The 27,304-nt window shown below is 40.9% G+C and overlaps 1 protein-coding gene across 5 annotated transcripts in view; it reads right to left on the reverse strand.

Moving 5' to 3' along the window:
• Window positions 1-3,308: 3,308 nt before the first annotated feature.
• The window catches only part of LOC139054263 (protein naked cuticle homolog 2-like), a 48,261-nt gene continuing 24,265 nt past the window's right edge, over window positions 3,309-27,304 (reverse strand). For all 5 annotated transcript variants that reach the window (XM_070530997.1, XM_070530998.1, XM_070531000.1 and 2 more), the window contains 6 exons: window positions 22,627-22,705; window positions 21,085-21,209; window positions 18,686-18,781; window positions 17,207-17,467; window positions 16,211-16,395; window positions 3,309-10,790 (listed from right to left, as the gene is read on the reverse strand). In XM_070530997.1, coding sequence (XP_070387098.1) covers window positions 10,430-10,790; window positions 16,211-16,395; window positions 17,207-17,467; window positions 18,686-18,781; window positions 21,085-21,209; window positions 22,627-22,705 — 1,107 coding nt within the window. In that variant the 3' untranslated portion in view covers window positions 3,309-10,429. The remainder of the gene's footprint in view (window positions 10,791-16,210; window positions 16,396-17,206; window positions 17,468-18,685; window positions 18,782-21,084; window positions 21,210-22,626; window positions 22,706-27,304) is intronic.

Consider the following 27,304-nt stretch of genomic DNA (forward strand, 5'->3'; position numbering starts at 1 on the left):
TGTAGATTATGAATGTGCGAATGTTGGACACAGTCTTGTAACAGTTCGCTTTTTGAACTGTTACTTCAGGAGCGTTCTTTCTAGTAAAAAAAAAAAGTCTTCACAAATCCTACATTGTTTTAAATGCTGTTGTCGGTCATTTGTCAACGTCATCCACAACATTTTTACTGACACCTCATTGATTGGGTAAATTTATAAATTTCGCGAATTAAACATACTCGTGCTCAATAAATGAGAAATATTCAGTGGCCACCATGAACAACACCCATCAAGGTACACTGAATGCTATTCGCGTAGTACTCTCTGATAATTTTTAATTCTTGGCGACTGTCAGTGAAGATAGCAGAATACCGCAGAATTAATGCAAAGTGACATACTGGTCATTGCACATTTGCCAATATTTCACATCGCTTGCCGACAAAGAACTCGAAGATATTTTTGAAAACGGTAAAGAGATAAAAATGTTTACTGGCCTTCCAGTCTGCGTAATCGACCAATATTTTGAATAAACTCTATTATTCAGGCTTATTCTTCGTTCTGCAATAAGTCTGTCTTGTGTGTTCCTTCTTTGTCCCTTGTTTTTGTGCGGTTACTTGATGCATTCCAATAACGACCACCAACTAGCCCGCTTATCCCTGTTAATAAAGTGCCATAAAGCCAATGTACAACGTCGACCGATATTCTGTGCACCAAACAATGGTTTATGAAAATTTTTTGGCTCGATCTGTGCGAGCCACGTCGTGAACATCGCTGCCGAAAACATAATTTTGGAAGCTTGCGGTTTCACCAAACGTTTCATTACGATCACAATTTGGCCGCTAAGCTTGACTAAAAAAATATGGAGGACGCTTAAGCTTCACCTTTAAGAGTGGAATTCAATAGCATTCAAAGATCCACGACTGCGTCTTACACTTCCCATTAACTGCAGCTCATGTAACCTTAATGTTTACCGGGAAACACTGGTGGCGAATGCTATGCACGAAGGCGAGCTTTCTGGTAGAAACGCGGCCTCTTGCGTGGGCCGCGATGCGGTGGAAGCGAGCACCGTCTCGAGGTGTTGCAAGGAACCGGGCACCGCTTTATGGCCTTTGAGATTCACATGTGCCGGCGCATGCAAATCTCGGAGGCCACGGCCACACTATGAATGGCAGAAACGCTGGAAAAGGGGTTTGTGCTTTTCAGAGTTTTCGCATAACAATTGTTTTCTCATATATTCAAATTACAATCTGATGCTATTATGTCTGTAGGTTGTGTGTAAGTTGTACTTTTCCCAACATATCTTACCTCAAAAAATTCAATTAGTTCAGTAATTGCCTTGCGCTACATGGAGGGCCTGCATGGTTGGGTATGCGAGGTTCGAAACTCTTTTTGCTGAAACGACATCTGATGCTGGACACCGACGCTGGATTTTCAGTGACACGAGGCCCTTCACGTTATCGCGTTAATATGAACCTTTACATCCTTGGCTTGCATTCTGCGGCGGCAATAGCCCAATTTTGTTTGGTGTGGCCTCGCAGAAAATGATGTAGCCTGTGTGCAAATTTGAGTGACGATTGCAGTTACCATATGATATTTGTGACCAAGAAGTTTCATGAAAGCAAGCAGGTCATTTGTTAGCGTGCCGCACTATCGTCCTGGTAACCGGACGTGGTGCACGTGTGAAATACATTTAGAATGTCACACACTTAGCGTTTGCCCATTAATCGATGCAGCTGTATCAATAAGGTGCATACTTAATAATTTCGCATGAAAACAACGGAAGACACCGAGTTTGAAGGACACACAGTAAACTCGGTGTCTTCCACTGTTTTCATGCTGAATTAATAAGTATGCATCCTTTCCAACTTTTCCATCTTTCTACCTTACTGCAACAGGGCACAAAATCTAGTGCTAAAAGATGTAACGAAACTGATCAGCTACATGCTGAGCAATCTGTACGACCTTTTCATTCAGCGCAGCTTTCCTCCCTGAACGCCCCACGATCCATGAAATGAGCGCCAGTTCAAATAATCTTTAGCTGGTCCGCATATACGCTAGTGCATAAAACCTTTATAAAACATTAGTAATGCACTGTATAGAACAAGATGGCTTTCATTTTCTTGTGGCCTAGTTACAATTTTGCGTCCAAACAAACCCACACTCCAAAGACACTGACGCTGAAATGAATTGCTTAGGCTTGGATTGCAGGGCTAGGCACTAGCCCACGCACATCTATGACTGTGTGGTTGCCACCGAACATGCACATCCTGCTAAATTTGGCAACTTCATTCAAAATTTAAGTGTTTTGGGGCAAGTTGGCGCAGCGCGATGGTTGGGCGCAATATGGCACAATTAGCACAGCACATCCATCCCTGCAATCACTCAGTTGTTTCAAGAGCAGTGTTGCCAGGCAAAGCTTTATTCTGCAATGCTAATTTTATATTTGAGTACTGTGAAACCAAAAAAATATTGATGCCAAATGCATTGTTAGGCAGACTAGGCCACAATATGCTATTTCTGTGCCAAGTTTGAGCACCGAGAAGCCAGTGGCAAACACTAAGAATTTATTAAGGCTGTCAAAATAAACACGCAGGACGATATATGCACATTTGAAAAGTGCACGCATTTCAGTTGTAATAACATGTCGAAAGCACATCATTTTGAGACGTCACCAAATCAAAATTTAGGAGAGTCAGTCTAATCCACTTCTTAGTATCTCTACTCGGGCAAACAGCTTTTGACAAAGAATTTATAAGCAATGTTAAAACGTTGACTGCACAGAAATGGCAGTCAGTAAATATCACCACAAGAGATTATATACTACAACCAATGAAATGACAATTGCCCACTAAATTTGATTCGAAGTTATAACATTTATTCAGCACACTCAGTACAATGAGGCTTGCTCCCCACTTGTGACTTACAAATGTCCAAAGTGGTGCAATAGCCCTTACTGAGGTCCTTGGTGTGACCAATGCCCTCAATGCAGCATTGACATGACATTTGGCTTGAGGTATGGAATTTTATGTACAAAATAACTTACACACAATCCACAGGTTGAAATTATGGCAGAATAACACAGGTGCATCTAATATCAATGCACCGTCACAGCATGGCATTACAATATCTGTATATGTATATATTTATATAATAGCAAAAATGTCCACACTTTATACACAACAAATGCAAAAAATTTCAGAATGTTTGCCCCGTTCTTATTTCTATGATCCCTGAGACTCCTTGAGCAGTTTATGTACAAGCTGAAAATGTTAACAACCGAGTATTTAGTGCAATCAGGATAAATGTGCAGGGTAGGAAGGAGACTGATATAAAGATAAAAGGAAAATGTTTATGTTTTATTGCCATGAATTTACAGAAGCAAGCAGGCAGGCATTTGAAGGGGTGCATTTAGCAGTGCATAATAAAGGCAATAACCTATTTTATATGAGGGTATATTTAACAACTCATAGTCATTCAGTTAAAAATAAAAGTTTTGCAGTATTTCTGCCTTTTTAAGTAATTTCCACTACTTGGTTATTATACCAATTAAACTAACCAGTAAACTACAAAGCACCCAAGAGTGGAAACCAAGGGAACTGTGCAGCCTTACTGTCTAGCTTCATAGCATACGTTCATGCAGATGCTAATCATTCCTCTGTAAAAGCCGTTTCATGGGCTGCTCCAAATTAGGGGGAATTCACGAGGTTAATTTATAAATATAAATGCCTACCTGAGCAATTGGCAGCAATAGTCTAAAAGACAAATGACTGGTTATTCCTGCACTGCAGAAAGGCTCATCATTGGCAGCTTTCTTCCAATTATGCACTACTTCATTTACTTTTAAGTCAATGAAGAAAAGCAACGGAAGACTGGACAGGTTTAACAAGATCTAGCAAAGCGAGTGTCACAATACACCACTACCGTAACTGCTACAATGTAATTTTTCTATCTTTGTAATAAAAGTTGGCGAATACTTTGACAGTAGTGAAGTATAACCTTAAAAATCCCAGTGATACACTTTCAGGTATAAAAACTGACCCATCAAGTACTCATGTGAAGATTTGAAGAATTACCTTCCACTTCCTAAGTAGTACATATGTTACTGAGTATGACGTCCATGCTCTTTCAGTCCATCTGCATTACTCATGTAATAGAAATAAAAATACCTCAATTTTTCTTCAATTCAAATCAAAACTTAGCAGCACACGGCAATGTGCAATTTGAATGGTATACAACTATAAATGTAATAAACAATTAGGCCACTCTTCACATATAACTGCCACAGCCCGCTGTACGCAACAATGCACCTAATACACATATTAGAAAGAAGTCTGTAAAAACAGATTCTTCAGTGAGGTTTTTTTTTCTTTTTTTCCTCATGTGGGCGATAGGAGTGCAGATATCAACACACATTCGATGCAATATCACCAAATCCTGCACAAAGCACTGAAGCACAGATGTAGTCCACAATGCAGGGCATTAATGCACAACATGTACCGCATATTAAATGATTTCCACTGAGAGAGGAAATGAGTTACATAATATAGTCAGCAGTTTTTAGAATATACAGGGCCAAACTATCTTGTAGAATTATGTTTAGCTTTCTACAACAGAGCATGTCCATCTTACATTTACAAGCTTCTGCATGTGCCAAACAATATAAAAAGAATATGGTCCCTCGAAACATGCTACCTATACATAGGAATGCTTGTAAAATGCTGTACTAAACACGGTCACATAAATAAGGTTTTTCCATCTGCACAAAGGCATAATGAAAAGCTCACAATTATTTGGGTTACTTTAATGTACTACATGCACACAGTATACAAGACTCACTGGTGAAATCCTACTATCTAGTCGCAGCATCTTTTAAGAAATCTCAAAGTCAAGGAAGATTGCCATTATCAAGCAGTGCCAAAGCATAACTAATGTTTTCCCAACTTTTCATCACATGGTTGAAACAAGTTTCCTTGTAAAATTACAAAGCACACACAGTCTGATGAAACACTTCTTTTGAGAACAATTTATATCCATCCATGAAAACTTACATCCATAAAAAAAAAGAAAAACGGTGTTCTATGAAGAATGCATATCCAATAGCCTCTCCTTAAGCTCAATTTTTGGGATAAGCACAAATGTTTTGAAACCTTTGTTTGGTTTCCGGCAGATGCAGCAAACTTGCATCATACCAAATGTGTAATGAACACAGTCCGTTCAAGTTCATTTTAAAGGAAGTCTTCTGTTACAAGCATTGTATCATGCTATAATGATCCAGAATAGCAGACGACAAGTTGGTAGCAGTGACATAATCACAGGGGTGCCTACTGTTGATTCTTTCAGATTAATTTATATTTACCATTTCCTTGCCAATTTGTTTACAACACACAATAGAGCAGACGCAAGCCTACATGTCAAGCAGCATACCGTTTTATAAATGAATTTTCATTATCCCCGCTTGTACACTGCACCCTCTTAAGAGGAAGCTTTAGGTCGGGTGCTCCTACCTAAATACATGTAAAAGGAGAATTCGTTTTCCTCGGCGACCACTGCACCAAATTTCATGAGGTTTGTTGCATTTAAAAGAAAAACTTAAAATCTAGTGACTGTTGGTTTCGAATTTTTGATTTAGGTCGTAGAGTTTTTATTAAAATTGGCAAAATTTGAAAATTTTCAAGAAACAAAAGTTTCAAGTTTACAATTCTATATTTCAGCAACCCAAAATGATAATGCAATTCTGTGAATTGCATCTAATAGAATATCTAAAGCGGACAAAATTGATATGTTACACATGAATGCCAAGAAAATTTTGTTATGTGGAAATACAGCTTTTGTAGAACCCTTGTAAATAACGTAACAAATTCACGTAAGATGTAAAATTACATATTGAATTTGTCCGCTTTCCATAATCTAATAGGTGCCATTCACAGAACTACGATATCTGTTCTTGATGCAGAGCTATGAGTTCGTAAACTTCGTGGTTCTATTTTTTTCAAACTTTCGCATTTTTGAAAATTCTTGCAATGAAATTCAAACCCTAAATCGAAATTCCGCTTCCAACAGTCACTAGAATTTAACTTTCTCTCTCAAATGCAACTAATTTCATTAAAATCGGTCCGGGGGTGATCTCGGAAAATGTTCTTGCGTTTTATATGTACTTGAATAGGCCGCGTCGGAGTTGGGCCCGAGCTAAAGCTTCCTCTTAAGACAAGACAACAGCTCCTAATTTGTGGAAAATGGTCGTCCTACAAGCAGCCTAAACAGTTTCCAGATTTGCTGTGACAGTGGTTGGGTTTTCATTTGATTCATAAAGCACAAAATGAAAGTAAATTTGAAAATCTTCTGCTCAAGTGAAGAGTTTTAAATAGCACAAGTGAAGCCTGATATAAATTTTAATCAGTCAATATTCCAGACATGAAAAAGGTTGGTCAATGATTAATTACAATTATTTGCTTTTGTGATTAAAATATACTAGCACTGTCAGTGTCTCATTTTAAAACGAGATGTTAGAACAGTTCAGAACGCACAACCCGAAACAAAAGCATCAAGGCCATCATCCCAAATACCAAACAGGACTAGCTTTTAAATAGAGAACAGTGTCGTAATGCCCAACAGCAACAAATATTCTAAAACAGAGCGTTCCTCAGCAGGTTATCATCCAGGGTTAGATTAATATCAATTCTCTTTGCTACATGTGCACTAGATCCTCGAAAGGAGTCACTCAAGACTGCAAACTTTGTCAGGAAGCATATCTTCATTTTCTTTTTCTTTGGCTAGGAGGCACAGAAAATAAGTTTTTGGCAGTGGTGTGTTGATGTACCTATATATATCAGTACAAGACCTTGCAATTAGGGCAGGCAGTAACGAAAGCTTGGACTCCAAAGTGCTAAAATTGTCTGCCGTAGCACCTTCAGGTTTTACAAGGCACATATTTACAGGCCCTTTACCAATTACAGTCGAGCCCGCTTACAACGAACTCCTTTTAATACAAAAAGTGCTTACTATAAGGGTTCATTATACCATGTTTGTTTGAATATAAGTAAACCTTTTTGTTTCTTTTTCTTTTTTTATGTTGCCCAAAATGAGCTATTGACCTATATAGTCCTGACCAAAGCATCTTGACCTACATTCATTAACTTAGCAAAAGTACTGAGCTAATAGAGTTCCTCCATCATGCCCACTGGAGATTATCCAGGCTGGCCTTAAGAAATGCTGCATATCCAATGCACTCAATGGCACTGAGGACAACACTGTTTTGGGTGCCAAGGAAGCCTGTGATGCGTCTGACAAGGATGCAGCTTGTAGCATCGACTAGCGAGAATTAGTAGCTGAGCTTACAAAAAAGAAACATGTCATGCTCAAAGTCTTTTGTTTTCCTAAAAAGACATGGGTGGACTTATATTTGAATCACAATTTTTTACTTCTCAGCGAGTTCAATATATATAGTGGTCAACCTGTATTCGTGTACAACCTATTTTCGAGTAAATACGGTAATTGTAAGATCCTTTTATGAAGCTAACAAGGTACAGGTTTAACATTTTGTGCAAAAACATGTATTGCAATTTTTACACAAGCATGATAGTGAGCTGTGCTGTTCGAACTGACCAAGCACGGTGACCAAGTCATCGCAAGTGGTCAGCCTTCTCTGCACTCCTTGCAAATTATTTTGGGCAATGAAAACCTGTCTGTACTAAATGATAAGTGGGGCCGTTATAAGTGAGCTCGACTTTACTGCACCTCCAACTCAAGGTTCACATTCGTCAAAGTTGCTTTCAACAGTACCACACTGCAAATTACCGTATTTACTTGCATAATGATCGCACTCGTGTAATGATCGCACCCCTAAATTTTGTCGTCAAAATGCGATTCTTTTTCTTTCCCGCGTAATGATCACACCCTGAACTTGGCGCAGCGATATGTCATGTGCCAAGTACATTCTTAAGCAGATGTGTCATTTCATTCCTTTCATCACTTTCCGCACTTCGATGAAAAAAAAAAAAAGCTACAACCAAACTTGCCTTGGCTTTATTATTTGTAGGCTCTTTAATGATTATGGTCAAAAACAACTACAAAGGCTTCTTTTAATTCCTCTCGTCTGCACTCGTGGGCACGCAACAATCGCCGGCGACAGCGATAGTAGCCATGTTTACACCGATACGTTAAAAGTGTACTCTATTCATACGCCAACGCTTGTAACACAGCTAAGACATTCACCCACCCTTAGCGGAAACGTGCTGTATTAGGATAGTAGTGAAGACAATTGCTGCAGTTTTCGAAGCATGCATATCGTGTTTATATGTCACTGGCAGCTAAGCATGCCATATCTCTGTGTTTGTCCCCTCAAAGGAGACATGGCTATGTTATTGCCGCGAAGTTCCTGATATTAACAATATTATTCATTACTGATACGGAAGAAATTGTTTCAATGCATGTAATGTACTTGGGAGAAAAAAAAAAAAAAACGCGTTCGGTGTGTTCGGCTTACTCCGCCGGCCGCCATTTTTGTTTTGGTGTCCTGCACTGTCACAGCGGCAGCCACCTGTTTGTTGTCCTGTTGTCCTCTAGCAGCAAATGCGGGATGAAAATAAAATGTTCCTCTTTTCGCGGAAAATTTAACCCGCGTAGTGATCGCACCCCTGAATCTGTGCCTATTTTTTTTACAAAAAACTGCGATCATTATGCGAGTAAATACAGTATGCTTGTCGGCAATTTTCATTCATCTTCATTTTTACAGTACATCAATAATACTGGAAATTAACCTCAGCACTAAACTGGTTAATCAAGGCTGGTAGTCTGCCTTCAGTGTAATTTTTACTACCAGTGAGTGAGCAAAAGCATACATTTACTGCATTATAAACACATTGAGAAATAAAAAATGTTTTTATGCCTAGTACAAGACGTGCACCCCCTGATCTTCATCATCATCATCAGCCTATTTTATGTCTATTGCAGGACGAAGGCCTCTCCCTGCGATCTCCAGTTATCCCTGCCCTGAACACAAATTCTTTGTTCATATTCCATTAACGGCTACACTACCAAATTCAAAAGTGCCTTCTAGTATAATCCAAAGGTAAGCATCCTTGCGGACAGCAAATTTAAGAAATTGTATTGCAAATTATAAAAATCACAGGCTCATTATGTTATTTAATTTGAACTAGTTGAGATCCACTCGAGGCATGGAAACTTGTATTAAATATTCCTGCCAACCAAGTCATCTCGATACACTCGCTCTCAAATTTTTCCCTTTTAATAACACTTTCAGGATTCATGGAAGTGGGCACTAGGCACATGTCCAACAACCATGCTGCAGTTTTTCACTCGTCATGACACTTGGCTATTGCAGAAAGCTGTATGATGTCAACTAGCCAAGCACCTATACATTTATGCAGCATTCCTAGGAATTTTAGTAATTTAATGCTATAAGGACGCGAGCCAAAAGTGGAAAAAAGTACACATATATTGTATGGATTAAAACATTTTAGTACCATCCCTGATATACATGAAGAAAACGTGAGCAACCTGCCATGCATTTTGCTGAGCAAAAATGTAGAAAAGTATGCAAGTGTTGACAGCTGCACCAAATGAAATCCAAGTAGATTATTGCATTTAATCAGATGCACCTATCAGCAAACAATGCAGAGCAAAAGAAATGATGCTAGAGCTATTAATTTCTTATGCCTGCAAAGCTTATCAAAACATGGGCCAGATACACTGGCTCTGCTAATTATGATTAATACCATCACCGGCATCCAACTACTGGCATGTGACAAAATACTTTGAACACACTCTAAAAGCATCAAACTAACAAATACTAAACATTCTCCACAGAACACTTGCATGCAAATTACAATTGCAACGGCCTATTCTGGATGTGTACATGTGGGTGTAAATAAAATATCAGGCAGCATGTATCTTTTACAACCTGTTAACTCATTTAGCTATCTTTCACCTCACTCTTTCTAACTCAAGGAACAAAGTTCCACCCTTTAAGGCCTAGGAAATGGGGTGAACAAACCATCTTCCCAGCCTCATTTCATGGCACGCCCAATTAATTTTTCAGCACAGTAGAAAACCCACAAATATGGGGACAGCTTGCCCTGGCAATGAAACTACCACGGACGAGTTTGTGCTGGAGGCCTGATGGTGTGGAGAACAAACAGGCTAATCTTTCGGTGCAGTGGTCCAGTTAGTGATGAACGCTGTGCACGTATGGGATGCTGTAGATCCAAATGCTTGGCTCCATGATGGCAGAACAGTCTTTCTCACTGTCACTGTGGTCAACAGGGTCAGGATGTGTACATCTGTGGTGCTGTGCAGTGGATGCGTATTGTCAGCTGCTTGCTGCCACTGTGTCTGTGTTTAGAGAAGCAAGAGCCTGCTTTCCCAGTCAGCGCACTACATCATGCTCCCGGCCAGTGTACGTACAGGCAAGAGCCAAAGCATGGGCGCACTGTCAGTCAACGTAGTGATGGTAGTGATGATGCACATGCTCGTGCAGATGGTGGTGCTCATGACGCTGAGCAGGAGGGGGTGGTGGGCCGGTGAGTTGCTCGCGTTCAATCCAGCTGGCCACCTGGCGCATGGCACGCTGGCGCTCCAAGTCTCGCTCTCGGTGCCGGTAGTGGTGGTGCCAGCCGCGGCAGGGTGGCTCTTCTTCATGCGACTTTGAGCGCCTGTGTTGACGCCGCTCACACTGAGGGCTTGCAGATGCACCTCCACACTCGTGGCCTCGGTCTAGTAACTGATAAGGGCATGGTGCTGCTTCTGGCCGAGAGGTGGCCTCAGCTCTGCGGGCTGCTGCCTGCTGCGATCGCCTGCACATTATGAGAGTTCGTATTGACATTGTAAGCCAGTGCATCAGGTTAGTGGCACACAATAAGAACGCAACCACAGATTCGACAAATATTTGGTAGGCAAAAAGCTTTCTTGAAAAGCATTGTTTCACAGCTAAAAAAAAAGCCATCCTGGAATATGATTCAGTCATACAGCCAATGCAATTAGAGTTTAGGCATTCAGTATCTGTGATAATCAAGAACCTCGTATGACAAATTGAAGCAGTGGAAAAAAGTGCAAGGCTTGCAGTGAAAAGCTGCACAAGTTCATGTAGACAGTGATGAAACAAGACTGCAGGAGAGGCTCCTCTCAAAAAGGCATGATAGTTCTGCCCTCTGTTCCTCTGTGCTTCAGAAAATAGTTCCCCGAAAGATTCCAGTGGCACCAAGAGGAGGAGAAAACTGTGAGTTGTTCCATAACAATGAGAACCCTGGAGCCATGCACCAAACACAGAACAGCGAAAATTAGTGGGGATGAAGACAGCTGACAGCTGAATGTATCACTTCAATAGGTGATTATGAGAGGAATCTCACTGATTTCCTACGTACATAGTACCCCTTAGGCAACCCTCCCTCTTGTGTGGGTGCGCATCACAGCTGAATACACACTATGAAAAGCTGAAAGGCTCTACTGACCTCACAGTAAATGTTTATATCACTCGTGCCTATAGGGTGAGGATTTTCATGGCAAGAAAGTGCCTGAGCTAGACAAAGGTGAAGACATGGATACAAAAGGAAGGACAGTGAGTTAGGACAAGGCTATTTGGTAGTGCATGAGTACATTCCCTTTGAGAAGCATTTACTGCTGCATTCTTGACCAGTCACTGGCTACACTATACAGTCTTTGTGGGTAGAAACTTTACCGTAAGCATTTATAAACAATATCTCTCAAGAAACCGAGCAATAATTACAGGATCAAAAGTACCAGCGTGTGTAGTAGAGATCAGATCGAGAGCAAAGCTTCAGTGTGGACTGCACCTAGTGCTAGCAACTACCATCGAATAACACCATGCAAACACGTGTACCAGCATCATCACCACCTGCCAATGCCAAGACGCCGTTTGTTTGCCGTGATGTGGTGATTGGTGTGGACAAGATTACAGTAACATCATTCGCAATAATGGCGAGGCCAATGGAATAATTGCACTGAAACAACGCAGATTGCTTTCAGTGTTGTTGAAGTACTTGCAAGCTACCTTTTTATGTTAGTTTTTATGTTCCGACTGGCTGCTAACGTGTTTCATAGCATATCCACGAGCAGAAATTATGAACAGAAGTGAATTTTGTCCTTGCTCAACAATCAACTGATATCACAAGCAGTTTCACTACACTAATGCTGCAACATGCCTGTACGGTGCATTGTGGGCCCAGAAGTCCCCGTCGCTGCTGGTCTCTGCCCTCGTTAGCCTTTGTATCAGCATTTCAGCTGAACATTAGGCGTTTTTTTTATAGAGTGATTCGAGCTTCATGTGCTGTGTGTCAGCATGCTTTAACAATAGCAAGAGGCATAAAGGCATAGGATTTTACAGCTTTCCAATAGAAAAACAACAGCAGGAAGAATGGATGCAGAATATCAGCAGGGCTGAGAAGAAGCAGATAAGGTGCTTTGTTATGGGCTTTTTCTTGCTTGATTCCAAACAGATGCAAACTTATAATTTTTTGCGATATATAGAGCAGTCGTCGGTTTAAAGAAAGAGAAAAATGCAAAAGACCTTGTCAACACCACACATAGAAAGCTCGCAAGCACTTGATGCTCATTCACTCATTGCGTGCACTGCGTGTTGTGAAGAGAGAGTGGCAGCGTAAGCAGACAGAGAGATCCAGGTGAGGCGAGGCAAGGTGTGGTTCTCAGAGGCTGCGCGTGGTTGACTGTAGTTGCCAGGGGATGGACCAGGTGGTCTGAGTGCGGTGGTGCAAATGCAGTGGCATGAGGGTGGCAGTGAGAGAGGAAGGAAGATGGCGGGTGACCTGAAGTGTCGAATGGTATATGGTGTGCGTGGATGGATGGCGTGCTGGGAGAGTAGCGGAGTACGGTAATAAAGGTTGCGACGGACGTCTCAGCCTGTTATCGTTCGTAACAGTGTTTGCAGACTTGTGGTGGCCTGCATTCTTGTTCTAACTATTTCAAAAGACTTAGCACTTATCACTGCTCTGTCTTTACCCAGACTTTGCACCAATACAGCATTTTTTGGTCTGCATCGTTCAATAAAAGAACTAGAATCATTTACTGGTTTGTACTTGGCAGGCAGCGAAACTCTACCAACCCACAGAAGCTCACTTTCACGATGGCGAGTGTGCTTACGATGGTGGCCTAACTTTTTTTTTTGTACGTGCTGTATAGATAAAAATGTTGAGTGTTCAAGTGAAACAATGCATACTTTAAAAATGCAATCTTGCTGCGAAATTTGAATAAAAACAAGGAGGCAGTGTGCGCTAACTACCCCTTTGAATTTGCTAGAATGGAGATGGATGTCATAGTATATCTCATCGACACATTTTATAAACGATAGAGCTACCTTAATAATACAACTATATTGTATTGACACACAGGTGTTCATACTACCAACATTTTTTTATCCGACATTGTTGCAACGCTTCAGATCTTGCAAAGGGAACCCAATGAAGAGTGCGGCTAATGAAAGCGTGTAAACCGGCGCCAATGCGATCAGAGGTCTACTAGCAAAATGGTGGTTCGTAACCTAGCGAAAACACACGTGCACGTGAGGACAGGTGATATTAGTTCATTGGTGTTTTTCATGGCTCGCTGGCAATGTTCGCATGCCACAGGACACATGCAAATGGTGAATTATTTTTCTGGAGATGTATTTCTTTCGCTTGTCACAAAAGCTGTAAGTTTATACAGGGTGTTTCACGTAACTTGAACCAAGGGTTTTTAAAAAGTGGTCAACAGCTGCTGAACGAAATCTACAGCATATGGTTTGCCGTCATGTGGCGCTCTTCAAGAGTATTCTTTACATTCTGCTTAATTAGTTAGCCAAGGTGAATTATGCAAAATGTTTAGTATTCCCTTTAGGGCCATGTGCGTTTCGTTGCATTGTAGAGAGTGTTCAGAAACGATCAATCCAAATTTTTGTGGCAACATACATGCTGCGTGGCAATTTTTTTCAGTGTTTAAAGAAAGCCCACGAAAAATGAAATAAAACCACGTGACCGCACTCGTGTACTATCGTATTGCAGCACTCTCAACCGTCTATCGAGCCTATCACTTATCAAGGTTGATGGCGCTTCCCTTTCCGTGTGCTACCGCCAAAGATGCTGATGCACTGTGAAGCCGATGCCCAGAGCTGCGGCCGCTCACTTTGCCTAGGTCTGTACACAAGGTTTTTTCGCATGAGGAGCAGTTGAGAGCGCTGCAATATCATAGCGCATGAGTTCAGTCAGATGGTTTTATTACATATTTCGTGGGCTTTCTTTAAATGCTAACAAAATCACCATGAAGCATGTACACTGCCACAAAAAATTGGATCGGTCGTCTCTGATTCCTCTCTACAATGCAATGAAACGCACTTGGCCCTAAAGTGAATAATAAACATTTTGAATAATTCGTCATGGTTAATTAACTAATTAAGTAGAATATAAAAAATATTCTAAGGAACACCACATGACGGAAAGCCATATGCTGTTGGTTTCGTTGAGCTGCAGCTGGCCACCTTTAAAGATCCAAAGTTGCGTGAAACACCCTGTATATGCAGTGCACATGGACTTCATTAAATCGAAACTGCGGAAGAAAACTTTGAATTGAGGGAGAAAATACATGGTTTTCAATGGAACTAAGATTGGGAAATAAAAAGAAAATCTTTGGTGCACTGTGGATTTCATTATTCTGAGGTTTAGTATACTGTGTTTGACTGCAATTAATTCCTTATATGACCTAGGCACAACACACTACAAAGCAAAAGCAGAACTCGCTAAACACCCACGTGTTTGATTACAAAGCAGGTTCATGCAGACCAAACATTACTTGTTAACACCAAGCAAAAAAAAAAAAAAAGTCACAAGATTTCACAATGCATACCTACCAACCTGTGAACTTAAAACTTAGTAAAAATCCTAATGACATGATAAGAGGGAGGGGAGTGTAGCAGGAAGTGTTTTGTAGTTTTTATTGTGATTGCAATTATATGGACACTTGAGGTGCATTTCTGCCGTCGCTGTGATGTTCTGTATAAAGTCCAAGGGCGATAACATTGTCGCTGTATGCTGTATGTGCGAGTGAAAGAGTGCTAGGGTGAGCCGACGATGGCACGTGCAATCTCACACGTGCAAAGGAGGAAAGCAGGGAGGAGGCGCACCATCTTCTGGCAGGCGCAAGGCACCGAAACGGGGAGTTCTACTCCAGCGGCAGCTACGTATGATGTGGCCGTGCAGATCCTATCTTGAAAGCAATCTGCGATGGGAACAGAGTGTGCAGAATGCTGATAGCTTCGTGTGTGCTGTGTACTTGCCGCTCAGGTCGCGCTGAATTGACAGGCAGCATGAAGGTCAATTCACTCACTGCAGCTGCCACGCTTTCTCACTCCAACATTTTGACAGTGAGTGTGTGCGGTCACAGAGCGAGATGTGTGCATGTTTTCTTGCGCACGTGTGGCACCATGTTTGTTAATTTAGTTAGTACGCGAATGTTTGCAAGTTTATACAACTGATAAATCTACTATCCTTACCTCGTATAGCTGTCTACTAATTTGCTATCGCAATCAATGCTTCGCCTTTCGGACAAAACTGAAACATTTCCTTTTCTTTCTTTTCTTTTCTTTTTTCCCTGAGCGCACACAATTTCTGGGATACATATGAACTTTATTTACAATGGTTCACCTTAGGCACAGCACACAAGCATCGGCAAAACAGAAACGGCAGTGACTGAGAAGCAACACATCTTTTACATCACAGTGACTCTTTCAGCAAATTTGCAGTTACTGATTTCAACTGCTTCAGGAACTCGTCTAAATAAGATCCCTTGAACAAGTACCCCTCTGTAACATGGTGTCCTGCACTACCATAAAAGGGAGCACATGTTCTATCACAATTTCTATCTTGTGTGCATTTTTTTGCAATCTTGTTCTGCCCCATCCTTTGAACCTTTAAAACTTTTTTATAACCATCTATTTTTCATAAAAGTTGATGTGACATTTGCAATATTGTAGAAGTCCAAATTTGTAAACTTCACAAGAAGTTAAGGAGAGTTGGCAGGTATGACGATATACTCGCGACAGTGAGTTATTGGTTTAATATAAGTTGCTACCACTTAACTATCATGCATAATGCTTTATACCAAACATGCTACACAAACATGTCCAGACAGCAACTACACTTGAGCTTTAAATTTTCTTGCAAATTTGGGGGTATGATGCATTTAATTTGCCAGTAGTCACACACATCCTTACCTGTTGTCTTCTGCAGCAGATGACTGATGGCAAGCCTTCTCTGTGCTCTCTTTCAGCCATTGTAGCAGCTCATGTCGCTGATGAACACGAGGCTTAACCCTCCGTGAGCGACTTCCCAATGGTGATGGTGGCACTCCACCAGATGGGTGTTTGCACCTGTTTCCTGCCGAGGGAACATTTTCTGCCTGCGAAAACCCAATGAGACTGATATGTACATTTCCATTATTTCAGTCTCAATGCCTGTGCTACTCAAAGCTTAAGATTTTCAAAAAGAAATACCTACCACAATGCTTTGCACTGGCTTCAATTGGCTTGGTTAATGTGCAAGAAACTAGCAGAGTCAGTTTATAACATAGCGGTTCTCTGAACTTTCAATATAACACCCAGGGGCTTGTTTTCAGAGAACATAAGCTTCCTTTTTTTTTCAGTAATACTTATCAGACATGGAATAATATTAGAGTTATGTGCACATGAAACAGAAACTGGTGCCATTGCCTTCAACATGTTCTCTTGAGCTTGGCACTCAATACAACTTGCAAGGTGTGGAGTAACAGTCAGCATACATCCTGCGGGCTGCATTTGACCCATGAAGCTTCTAAATGGTGCTTAAATTTGAGATTCCCGGTACAAAGGTAATTGTTGTAAAGTGACGTCAGCCGAAATCAGACTGCCTTGCAAGCGCCGACGGCGTGTGCGATTATAGTTTGATAACTTTCCCTTGTTCTCCCTTTCCCCTTGCCCCTCTCTGTTTCGTATATACATGCTCCGAGACAGAAGCAATTAAGATTCATGTTTCAACCTTCGAACTGCGTGCTGTTGTATACGGTAAGACACACCACGTGTGTCGTAACTATGTAACAGTAATGTACGTTGTGTGTGTGTATGCACTGCAAATATAAATAATAAAATAAATAATAAATAAAATAAATAAAAGTCGCCAGTATTTGGCCAGTCAGTAGGAAAAGAAGTCAATAGGTATCAAAAGAAATTGCCAACCTGAGGTGGAAACTTTCTGTGCACAGGAACTGAAAGGCTCTCTGGTGCTCTGCGACTAGGAGGTGGTTCATCTGTGAGCAATGTGCAAGCTGTTGGAGCACTGCTGCGTGCTGAAGACTCTGAAAGTGGTCGAGTTTGCACTGGGCAGCTGTCCTCATCTGGCCCAATGGCAAGTCGCACCTTGATGGTTCGACTACCCGACTTTGGCAGGCTCTTCTTTCCCAGTGCATCATAAATTGAGCGGACAAGGCTTGCAATGTCCTAAAAATAAAACCAAAATAGTTTTACACACAAGCTCCCCCAACATTATGCATACATTAGAACACCCAGTTGCAGGCATCAGCAAACAAATGGTCCACTGCACATGCACGCATGCAAACAAGCTTGAAATCTATGCACTGCCTAGTACCATTTGGCACAAGCTGATTGTGACAGTGCACAATTAAAGCTGTTCAATGATAGAACCACAATGTGTACAATATGAAATGTAACAACCCAATGTAACAGCTGATGAATACTGGTTAGAATATTCATTAGCAGGTTTACAAACCATTACTTAGATGTTCTCAAGAAACAAACTTCAAAACACTGAGAATGTATAGAAGTGCTAAAATTTATAAAGGGTGGCAGTGCCTAAGATGCATGAAATCACAATACAGAACTGGTAATATTCACTATAAGAGCATCTGCTTTTAAAGAGACACTAAAGAGAAAAGTTGAGCTGTATTAGTAAATTACGCTTCTACAGCACCAAAAAAGCCCCAAAAATTAGATGAAAAGTGACACTGCCTTGAAGTTTCCACACCAGCTCGCCATGATGCATGGATTTTGATGGCATCTTCTCGTGTCGAGTTAATTGTTTATTCGTAAAAGTGGATTACAATGTATTCTAATGGAGCCAAAGACTTAACAAAGTTATAGAACTTCTACTGCACCACACTAGCCTAAATGCGAGAAAATAATTTGAAATACAAAAGGTCACATTGGTGTATCGGCATGGAGACTCCAGCGTGAAATTCAAGAAATGGAAATTTATCCTTAATTTTCTCTTCTATTATTCAACTCTTACCATGAAATCAACAAAAATATAATTTTAAAAGAACACCTTATCAATCTAAACTGATTCCGCATTCATATTTAATAGTTCATTTAGGTCATAGCGCAGCTGGAAACAAGAGCTGCTTATGAAGTTAAAAGTAAAAACATAAAAGTATTAATTGTGGGGTTTAATGTCTTGAAACTGCACAGTCAGTTATGGGGGGTGTTGTAGTGGAGGGTTCTGGATGAATTTTCACCACTTGTGTTTTTTTAACATGCACCTATTTAAGCACACAAGCATTCTCGCATCTTGTCCCCATTGAAACACAGTCAAATCGAATCTGTGACCTCATGGTCAACAGCAGAACGTCATAGCCACTGAGCCACCTCATAGGGCATAAAAGCATAAAGTAAAAGCACGGAAACAACTGGCCCACTCACATCTTTTGTTACCTTGCCATGACCATTGAAATCGTAGAGTGTAAAGGAAAACTCCTGTTTCTCTTCACCATGGTGGGATTTATTGCAAGAAACATCCTGTATGTATGAAAAGACATCAAGTGTATTTATTACTTCTCTGCTTCTATTTAATTATCACTCCAAATCCTTTTCAAAAAGTGCATTATCTTCCTATTTTTATTCTTATTATTATCATTATTATTAGAGATTCAGCAACTGTGTGCACATTTATTACAAAGGATAAAAAACAATTCTGTGTACATGTAAACACGCAAACAACAATTACCAAAAAAAAAGAAAAAAGGAAAAAAAAAAGAAAGCATGTAATGACTTGTAGCAACAGCAGGAATGGCATCATGTCAAATCCCCAGCTGCAGAAGGTCTCATTCGCAAGAGTGTTGGTGCTCTGCCCAGCACATGCCAGCACCGTCTAATGTACGGCAGATTAAATTTGAAACTTGACACACAGCTGACGTGTCCCAACTCCTCTTTCAGGGTCCTATTGAGACCTATGGTTACACCCAGTCACTTGTCACCACAGATTCAGTTGTCCATGCTGACAAATGGGGAAACATACGAGACGGTAGCAACCATTCATGCAAAACATAAGGCACTTGGAGACTTTACATCGGTTTCTAGTCATAGGCTACCACTTGTGGTATAAGCTTACACTCATCTAAACCATATTAAATGTTTAGGCATTTCTAGACTTTTTCAGCCCCTTTATCACCAACCCGAATAGCATAATAGTTGCAGGAAACAGTATTTTCTTACTTCTTAATGTCTGTATATGAAAAACTAACTGCAGCAAATTGTATAGAGAGCAGTTTTTCTGGAGCATTGCCTAAGCCAAAAAATATCTTTTGATCATCTACAGCAGGTATATTGCTGTAATGAACATTTTTCTTCTTTAGCTGCGACTTTTGACATTTTTGTTGTGCACTGCACACTACTTTTAGATTTATGTTTGCTATTTTAAATTGTGCGCATGCTTACCACGTGTTGCTAATTGATGTGTATCTTCTCCCACCTGTTGATAAGCCAAGATGTTGCAATTCAAGATCTTTAGGTGGTCACTTTCCCTTCCCCAGTCACAGTTCTTAATCATGTATATCAATATAAATAAAGCTACAATTTAGAACAGTACATTTTTCTGCAACATTTGCCTGATTCTGTTTGTATCTTTAGTAATTACTGCATAATCAGGTATGATATTAATACTGACATCACAATGAAATGTTCCGTGTATTATGATGTAGACTTGAATGCACAGACAGCTCAGCCTCGGTATTATATCCTCCTAGCAATGCTGGATATGCATGCAATAAATGAAAAATGAAAACATCAATGTTGAATGTATATAAAATACAGTGAACATAATAAAGATTCTCAAAGCTTTTAGGTACAGTGGTGCATGCCATCTGACAGGCACCCGAGATATATAGCAAGACATGAATGAAACAAATTTTGAAGGAGTATGAACAAAATTTGTCATAGGTTTTCTTTTTTCTTTCTTCTTTTAATAGATAGCCATGGGCTCCATAATTAGGGTATGAGGCCTAATTATTAATGAGCACAACAAATCATTTTTCATTTCATTCAACTGCGTGTCTTCAAGCATGAAGCAGGCCTCGGGTAAAGTCATGGCTACTAGAGTTAGTAACGCTGTAGTACAACACACAACTCATGCATGCAGATGGCAGCCTGCTGTTGTAGACGCAGATTGCATGTCACATTACAACCGTGAGACCGAAAACTGAATGCATTGAGCACAGGATAACCGGAAAAGTGAGAGGGGCACTTTGCCTTTAAAAATAAGAGGAAACAAAGTGCCACGGTTAACCAGTTTTGAGTGCTATATACAGAGTGAATGGATCAAAGGCTTTGGCTACATGGTCAGAATGTGACTTCTGACCACTGCAACAGCTACAATGGCGCCGTGTATCAGTTGTCTGTAATACCATGTGACACCACCTTTAATTTACATTGAAGTAACCTGTGGCCGGCTTCCCGCCCAAATCTGCACTGCACTTGGCATGCGTTTTGAACTGGCCACATTAAAAGATGCTATAATTAACAATTTGTTGTGCACATAAGCAAGAGAGGCTCTATACCATAATTATGGGGTTCACTATCACTTCAGGAGGGGAGTGCAAAGAAACTCATTTAAATGCACAATTTGTTGTGTTAGACGAAGTCGAACAGGTGTCTATGGTATGGACCATAAATACACAGATGGTAGTCAGGCGGACCGATGCGAGTGTCATCCTATTTTCGAAAGGTACTGGCATTAATACATATAACACATTTGCATTCATGTGATAAGAAGAATATAACATTTTAAAGTAACGCTAACTCTAAGGTATCTGGCCAGAACTAACCGTCGCGTTAAGACTTTCTCCTCGTTCCTCCTTCTCACTCCTCTCTTCCTCAGCTTTCTCTGGTCGCTCGTCATCCTCAGTCAATGATGCTGTAGTCACCTTTTCTGTGCTGCCTGTGCTGCCGTCTGAAAAAAATTTTAATGAAACAGGTTTTGTGTACCCACCGTGACCAAGTCACATGCAAAATCGTGGAAGCTTTTCACATGAGCAAAAATGGCGACCTGTGCATAAGTCAGCTGTCCATCGCCCTCACTGAGAAATAAGCAGCCTCTTTAGACATACAATAATTTGTTCCACAGTACTATTACACTTCATTGCCCCCCCCCCATGCCACGTGATAAGCTTTGAGCTGGTAATACATCCTTTCTCTGCACATGTACTGCCGTTCATCGTAGGGGTGCTGTTTGTTTTCAATGCTCGTTTGTGTGTTTCTTCTGTCCATGTTCAATTTGCACGGCTTTTCACCATGAACATAAACTAACTTGCCCAACTTTCAGCCTCAATGTTGAAGCCAATGCTTGACTTGGTCAAGGATGCCTGATGTAAACATACCCTAAGAAAGGCAATGAGCGTCTTGGGCTTGTTCATGCTAGGCGTTATATTGACCACAAGTCAAGCATGGGCTTCCAGTTAAGGCACATTTCTGAATATGGGGGTAAGACTCATATGCTGACACAAGCTAATATCACACTGTTCCCATCCCTTGGCATTATTGTTAGTATTGACTCATGGGATTTAACAAGACAGCAACCCTGGGGATATAGAATGCTTCGAAATTTATTGTGTTCAGTTGCGGTTCTTAATGTGACCTAAATTGGCACACAAGCACTTTTGCATTCCACCGTTGTCCTAATGCAACTAAAGCACTGCGGCTGGAAATCAAACCCACTACCTCATGCTTAGCAGCAAACACAATACCCAATGAGCCACTGCTGTGAGCATTACTGCCGTGACAACTGCAGAAAAATTATGGAGTGCACTTTTAATTCAAGAAAATTTGACATTTCTTTATGCTCTTAGTTGTATTCACCCGTGAATACTCTAGAAGCATGTGGCAACAAAAGCATGGGGCAGAAGGAAAAATGGGTACCTAGTTGATTAAGAAGTTGTCTTCAGAAAATATGAACGCAAAAGCAGCACGATGATGCGGCCAAGCAATTTACTACCTTCAGTAATTTCCGTAGTATGACAGGAGATATTAAAGTTGGCTTACAGTGTTGCATTCAAGTCATGGTGCTCCAATCTAGAGGTTATGAATTGATACTGAATTGCAGGGAGCATGCTTGATTTACTTCTGCCTGCCATCTCAATCATGTTTCACTACAGTAGAACCTTGTTAAAATGAAGTTGAAGGGGGAGCCGCATTTACTTCATTATATCCATTATTGCATGTACTGCACTATGAACCTGTATGGGTATTTCAAGGGAAATCTTACTTAATTTGTTATATTCGTTACTTTGTTATATCCTATTTCGGTATAATGAGGTTTGACTATATCTTGACATGTCACGTGCTTTCGCCTCCCGGATTAAGTAACTCACCATGATGCAGACATTTCTCTTCCTCAAATTGGTCATTTGGTTTGCAGCTTTCATCATCACAAAGTGACAGGGACAGCTCCTAGAACAAAAGTGGACATTGAAGAAAATATGATGCCGATTGTGAACAGTCAAGGCAAATGCAAGACAATTTCAATTTCTGCGTACTGCCCACATTTAATCATCGCAATTTTAAAGTTCACGTTCCCATTATACAGCACAGTGCCAACAGTGTTGTGCCTATACAAAACAAAGTCTTTATCGCCTATATACTACACATAATACTGTTAACAGGATCTGCACATATTTAATGAGCTAAACACCCCTGCAACAGCCTTCAGATAAAATCAAGATTCATATTTTGCATGGCGCTACCTAATGAATGCCACAAGAAACGTAATAATAGCAAGCATCAGCTAGCTGCAGTGTTTCTTTACAGTGAAGAGTAGAGAAATTATTTTCACGCAGCAACTGTGAAAGCCGACAAAGGCAAGAGTGCAGCGGCTTGGTTGGTGTCACAACACCCAGCAGTGCAGCCTATGTTGAAGCCCCAAATTTGTTTTGGAACGTAATAATCAATGGTTATAATGTAAAAGTTACCTTGCACATGCCTCACTTGAATAGGCAACAAATAATTCTATAGCAACGAGCTATGGAAAGAAGAATGATGGGTGTAACGTTAAGGGATAAGAAAAGAGCAGGTTGGGTGAGGGAGCAAACGCAAGTTAATGACATCTTAGTTGAAATCAAGAAAAAGAAATGGGCATGGGCAGGACATGTAATGAGGAGGGAAGATAACTGATGGTCATTAAGGGTTAGCAGGGGGCGGCAGAAAGTTAGGTGGGCGGATGAGATTAAGAAGTTTGCAGGGACGACATGGCCACAATTAGTACATGACTGGGGTAGTTGGAGAAGTATGGGAGAGGCCTTTGCCCTGCAGTGGGCGTAACCAGGCTGATGATGATGATGAATTCTTTGCCTGGTATTTTAGCCAGTCATCAGTAATTTTTACTTCTCATGTTGTGTTTTACCATCTCCACATTGGAGGTCAGCTAGGAGGGGCCCAAATCAATAAACATTTTCTGAACATTGCCTCTGGGCCTTTTGACTGAGAACGATTTTAGTGTCTGTCCTTATTTATTTATTTTAAAGAAAAAATGTATCTCCATACAAAGCTCAGATACAGTGATGCATATCAAAAGGCAAGGGTGTAGAGAATTAATTGCATCAGGTATGGTGAAGCATCTGCAAATTATTGGGTAGATGTTGGGAAGTGACAAAACAGACCCCTAGGACTTCCAAAGGGTGTGAGAACTCCCTTTATACAGAGTACAAGCTTTGCTTAGAATGGCAAACATTTACAATGGGTTTTTCCCTTCATAAGCTGTGCTGGCAGTTTACACTTTCTATCAAAGGAAACTTCAATCCAAGGCAGGTTTTGTCCCTCCTTCCATACTACATTTTTTCTACAACCAAGCTAAAGGATTTGTGTGCTGAAAAGTGAGTGTGTCGAGTGTATGAACAATGAAAGAACCCAGAACCAGAAGTTCAAGGAAGAAGTTTACTTATGTAATTATGACTTGTTCATTGAGTTGTCAAGCAGTTTTCCACAGTAATTTCCACCATTCAATTAACGCTGTCCATGCTGTTATTGTGTCGCCGAGGCACTGTAATGGTATATGGTACTGCATTTTGCCTTTCAACATGAATAAAACTATCAGATTCTGATGGAGCATAAATGCAAGCATATAGATCTCAACTTTGCTAGCATCATTTCTTAGAACAAGAGTTCAGTTGAAAACAAAGGCCTATTGAACATTGCCACACCAACCAAGAAGCTGTATGGACAAAACTGCTGAAGTTCTATTTCATATTTTTATTAACTCTGCTTGCACAAAAATGCATTACAGGCTGAAGGGGATTGGTGAAACCAGCCATAAGTGCAAAGCAAAACATTGTCTTATGTGCAAATCTACAGGCACGAAGCACGGGCAAATGTTTCAAAACTGATTGCTCATTCGAGTCTGTTGCTAAACTCCATAAATATACTGTTTATGATAGCCTCTCCAACATCAGTATTGAACAGGTGAACAGCACAACACCATGCTAACCCATTCGGAAGAGTGTGGGGACCCTTCCCCGTGTGAAATGTGGGCACCTGTACACGTCTGTGCACAGGATGCAATTGTAGTACGAAACTGTGCGCACATGGCCAACCTGAACCTTCGACTAAGCTAGTTAAGGTAAGCATGAGGGAGGCAGAGTGCTTGAATAAGGAAAGCAGGTGGGTTCTTCCGCACTTATAGCAGACATTTTGATTCAGGAAGAACACCGCACAACATCGGGTTGATCTGCCGCCGTCCAATGGCAACATGGGGTTCTGCATGACTGAAAGCAAAGGACTGTGCTCTGCTACTTGTGTCAAAGCAAGAGAGTGATCGACAATACTTTGGGTTTTGTTATGGTCGCCAAACACATTCCATGCCTTTTACACTTCAGCATAGGTAAACAAATATTAGAAAATTTTAAGTGTTGCACATGTGATTTCCATTGAATGAAGTCTCATGAACCTTAAAGACTCAAACTCTGGAAGGGTAGCACAGCTACATCTGGGGTTTTTAATGTTCAGTCAATCTTGGTGCATATTGGTTGCAAAATATGTTTCATGTGCGTGCATTTCAATGCTGTAACTTGACAATGCCTTGCAACATCACTTGTGATGCTTTGCAGATAGTAGGGGAAAGCTGTTCCGAGTTGCCCCGATTCATTCCAAAATGCTAGTACAAGCAGCGCATCATTGGCACTGCAGCTTCTCAGTGAGGATTCTTCAAGCTAATTATGAAGGAATATTGAAAGTGATGACAAATGGCCATCTCCCCATTTAGGCTAAAATAGCACAACCCACTCAACTGCCATTAATTGCAGTCAAATGCCTGCACAGACAGAGTAAACTTCAGATGGTGGCATAGGCTAGCACACACACCCACATCCATTTCAGCGCAGTGACAGTGAGTTTTAATTTTACCAGCTGGCATAAAGAAAGTGTTTACAAGTCTAAAAGGAAAAGTTATAGTCAGGCAAAGCAAGGTAAGTATAATCCAATGGTTTTGAAAGACAATTACTAATGAGTGAGGGTGAGAACTTTATTCATGAGGATGGCTTAGTGGCCTAAGCAAAGGAGCAAGTTGTGAATGAGAAATTGGGAATGGCTGCATGTCTTACAATCAGGATTACCACATTATGTGCTGACAATCTTTCTGTGATCCTTCTAGTCAATGGGTGTAGTGCACTGCAAGGTTCTCGAGGCTGATGTGACCCACAGCCTTAGTCATGCTGCACACAGTAAGCTGGTGAGGCAGAGTACACAGACATGTGGCCCTTACTGAGATATGAAGCAAGGTATGCTATCCATCGCAGCACAATCAACCATCCGCTCCTATTTTGCATCTCCACTCCCAATGTCGAGCCAATAGATTTTATTGCCTACATCATCTCTCTCCCTTCACACTACAGCCACTGCTATGCAGAGTCAGCTAGGCCTCATGAAATTCTTTATATGTGCTTTCACTACAATGCAACTTACATATGAACATTTTAGGAAATGGAGCGGGGTTTGACAAACCTGCTTGGTGCACAGTCTCCACTGCATCTCATGGATGCTTTGAGAGAAGGCCACAGGTCAAAACCAGATTAGAATTGAAATTAAGCTTGGACACCATAACATGCATTTTCTGCACAATAAAACCAATGTAGCTTTACAGTGAGGTTGCACAGCCTCACTATGAGCAGAAATACAACTGTTTTTCCAAACATTCATAATTATAACAACAGTATAAGAACATGTCATTAAAAACTCTGTGGTGTTGTATAAATTTCGTAGCTTTGGCATGTCAAAACATGAATGCAAGTACATTTGTTTCACCCTCTGCACCAGAGACATCATTTGCACAAATGACGTCTCATATTTACGGTTGGTGCATGGAAATTGAAATTTAGCACCGCTACATAGTACTGCTATTTAGTACCCCCCCCCCCCCTTTTCTTTCATGAAAATGGTGGGAAAGTTTTAAAGGGGGCAATCTTTCCATGCAGCGTAGCTTGCTATTTATAATGGTTTCGTGTTTTTTGCAACAATTCAAGGTACCTTCATCAAGGGAACATCAAGATTCAAGCGCACCCTTCCAATTCGTACATAAGGGCAAATGAATCGGTCTGTGAACTCTGTAGCAGTCTTCTGCATGCCCGAGCTGTTTCCGTCTCCCCTCTTCATAGTCACAAAACACCTTGTTTTGCCCAGCACTCGCCATGGTGCGTACCGAGCTACAATTAATGTGCCTTTGACAGGCTTTGGCTGTCTGAAACAATGATTGGGGAGACAGCCTCAAGCCACAGCTTGCCGACTGAGAGCAGTTCATGGTATCCCTCCACTCCCCTCATATATGCTTCTCTCCTATATTACACATTATGAAGCTGTCAAAATTGCCATAACTTCCCTTTACTTCTTAAACCACACCCTTTCCAATAAAGAATCACTTTTACACAAAAGATGGAACGCGACGGCGTAATATTCCTCGCAGCAGCACATACGATTCCGTCTCTCTCTCTCTCTTTTGCGTGTGCATGCGCACGCGCGGAACGGGTACTTCGTCCAACCTTTTCTGCGCAAATTCATAACAGGGGG

Source organism: Dermacentor albipictus, chromosome 1 (assembly GCF_038994185.2).
Source record: "Dermacentor albipictus isolate Rhodes 1998 colony chromosome 1, USDA_Dalb.pri_finalv2, whole genome shotgun sequence".
In the NCBI taxonomy this organism is placed as follows: Eukaryota; Metazoa; Arthropoda; class Arachnida; order Ixodida; family Ixodidae; genus Dermacentor; species Dermacentor albipictus.